Consider the following 2,500-nt stretch of genomic DNA (forward strand, 5'->3'; position numbering starts at 1 on the left):
TAAGGTTGTTGTACATTGTACGTCAGGAAGTAAAAGAAATATTCTGAATCAGACTAGAATGACAGTTGCATACATGTAGTTTGCTCTGGCTGTCAGCCTTAAGATGAGAATATGGCTCCAATCTGTCTCCCATCTGGCTCATACTACTGTATGTCACATACATGAATTGTACATGTACATATTTTACTTTTCAGTTCCCTAACTTCCTACTGATAAGAACGTTAATCCCCGTAAAATTTCTTTTGGCTTACATGACTTTGTAACTACAGTGTAGTGTATCTACTGCATGATGACATGATGGTCAGAAATGAGGATGGTGTTTTCAGTCCATAATGGTTGTTTTACTTCAAGTTAAACCAGCAAAAATGGTACACAATAACATGATTGCAAATTTGTGAGAAAGGGCCAGAGTATACAGTACATGGACATGTTAAGGCTACCATTATATTTTTTTAGCCTAGCTTCTTTCAAACAGTCTAGTTTACCAGAATCGTGTCCTCATCACCATGTCCAAGTCGACCACCTCTGCCATGGCCACACGTGAAAACTCTGCCATCATCACTTAGAAACACCGTGTGAAACTTGCACATCACAACCTTCACAAAATGAAAGCCAACAAATTGTAGTTATACACTCAGAGAGCTACTGCATCAAAGCTAGTGTTTTGCAATGGTGCAAAAGTAAGGGGTGGTACATGTAGTTATAGATCAAATTAATTAGCAACAGGATACAGAGTAGTATCATCGCTTTACATTTTCCTCTTTGCTTTCATGCATACTCTCTGCATAATTAACACATATTTTGATACAGGATGATACATGTGTCTTAAAATTAAATTTTCATGACTTTAATTTGTTATGAGCTCAGTCCCAGCACATTATAAGTGAACTTCAGATTGGAGAAGGAATACAAAGTAAGACTCTTTGGTTTTTAGCATGATCATAACGAATGGAGCGCATAGTCGTTTTCTTAGAGTGCATTTCCAGAATTGATTTAACTCTTACTTGTAGACAATGCTGTATCTTTATCCCATTTAAAATTGATTTTGGTGTCTATACCTGGGATAAAAAAATGCCCCACACCACGTTATCCTGACTAAAATACAGTAATAATGGTGGAAAAGAACGCATTTGTAATAATTGTTGTCGCAGTCATCATCATCATCATCACTGTCATTGCTGACACTCTTGTCTTCGCTGTCACAACAATCAATACTAACTAATTAAAGATGGGATTCTGCAACTTACTTCTTTGATAAAAACGTTTGCAGCTCCAAGTGGACATTCCAGAATTTCAGGAGTGTGTCTTGTGTTTTCATCTCTGTGACCAAGAGTGAAGTTGGTGTTTGATCCCCAAGTGTACAGCTCCAAAGGATAATCTTTTGAAATAATTATGTACGTGAAAAAAAATTATTTAAAGCAAGGAGCATTTGGAGACTAATTAATCGCGCAGCCATGGGACGAGCACGGTTCTTGCTTTGCAAATAGTTTTTTTTCTTTAGTTTTGTCGGTGAGCAGACCCAAACTTCCACTTGGCTATAATTATACAACACTAATGTGCTTAACGTGCTTAAGATTTTATGAATATTCCACTCTTTATTTAATACAAAATATATTGCCTTTTTGTGTTATTGAAGTGCTTGATTAGAAGCCAGTATTGAATATATAAAAAGCCATTATGTCATTCATTGAATGTGTCGACGTTGCAACTTTCATCGGTAGGGAAATAACCACCGTACTAAAGATAGCCATGGATAACATAATTCTTGAATTACATGTATGTGACAGTTTGTGTGACTACTTTGCTACCCCTTTACTCATGTAAAAAACCAATTAAATTTGTTATTGTCACTAGAGCAGTTTTCAATTGAGTGTCGTAAAACCAAAACCAAAGTAATTACTTTGGCCAATCAAAAAGGTTGGAGACAATCCAGTAAACCAATCAAAACTCAAAGTAATTACACGTAGCCGACACAAAGCGCAGGAAAATGTGCATGCGCGAGCCACGATTGGTTTTGGTTTCACTTCTGATTGGTTGCAAAAATGGCGCGAGAACTTTGAACCAATCACTGAGTGAAGTAATCATAAACCAAAGTAATTCACTAATTACTTTCGACACTCAATTGAAAACCACTCTATCATTCATACCCATACATATCCATTGTAAACGTCATCGGAGATTTCACGATGGCTACGACTGATGGTGCAATCAGAGTTTTCACAACGGCAATAAGATTGTGTGCAGTCATTGTCAGTTGCTGTGCTACAGATTGATAAGGTGATTTTAGTCATCAGTTATAGTCATCAATGAATCAACAAGGACTGTTTTGGAATGTGCACTACGTTGCGACTATAGTGGTAAGAAAACAGATATTAAATTTTCAAAGCGCAGTTAAAAGATTTAAAAGATCTTATGGTTATCGCTTAAAAGTAACATGGCATCAGATAGTAATAACGGCCGGACTTGAGATTCTGAGATCTTTGACTACAATCACTGACTT

At 36.6% G+C, this 2,500-nt stretch overlaps 1 protein-coding gene across 2 annotated transcripts in view; it reads right to left on the reverse strand.

Moving 5' to 3' along the window:
• Positions 1 to 2,500, reverse strand: part of LOC137997078 (inhibitor of Bruton tyrosine kinase-like) — a 36,082-nt gene that overhangs the window by 28,635 nt on the left and 4,947 nt on the right. For both annotated transcript variants that reach the window (XM_068842832.1, XM_068842831.1), the window contains exons 4-5: positions 1,248 to 1,378; positions 486 to 596 (exon numbers count right to left, since the gene is read on the reverse strand). In XM_068842832.1, coding sequence (XP_068698933.1) covers positions 486 to 596; positions 1,248 to 1,378 — 242 coding nt within the window. The remainder of the gene's footprint in view (positions 1 to 485; positions 597 to 1,247; positions 1,379 to 2,500) is intronic.

This window comes from Montipora foliosa, chromosome 3, assembly GCF_036669935.1.
Source record: "Montipora foliosa isolate CH-2021 chromosome 3, ASM3666993v2, whole genome shotgun sequence".
Lineage (NCBI taxonomy): Eukaryota > Metazoa > Cnidaria > Anthozoa > Scleractinia > Acroporidae > Montipora > Montipora foliosa.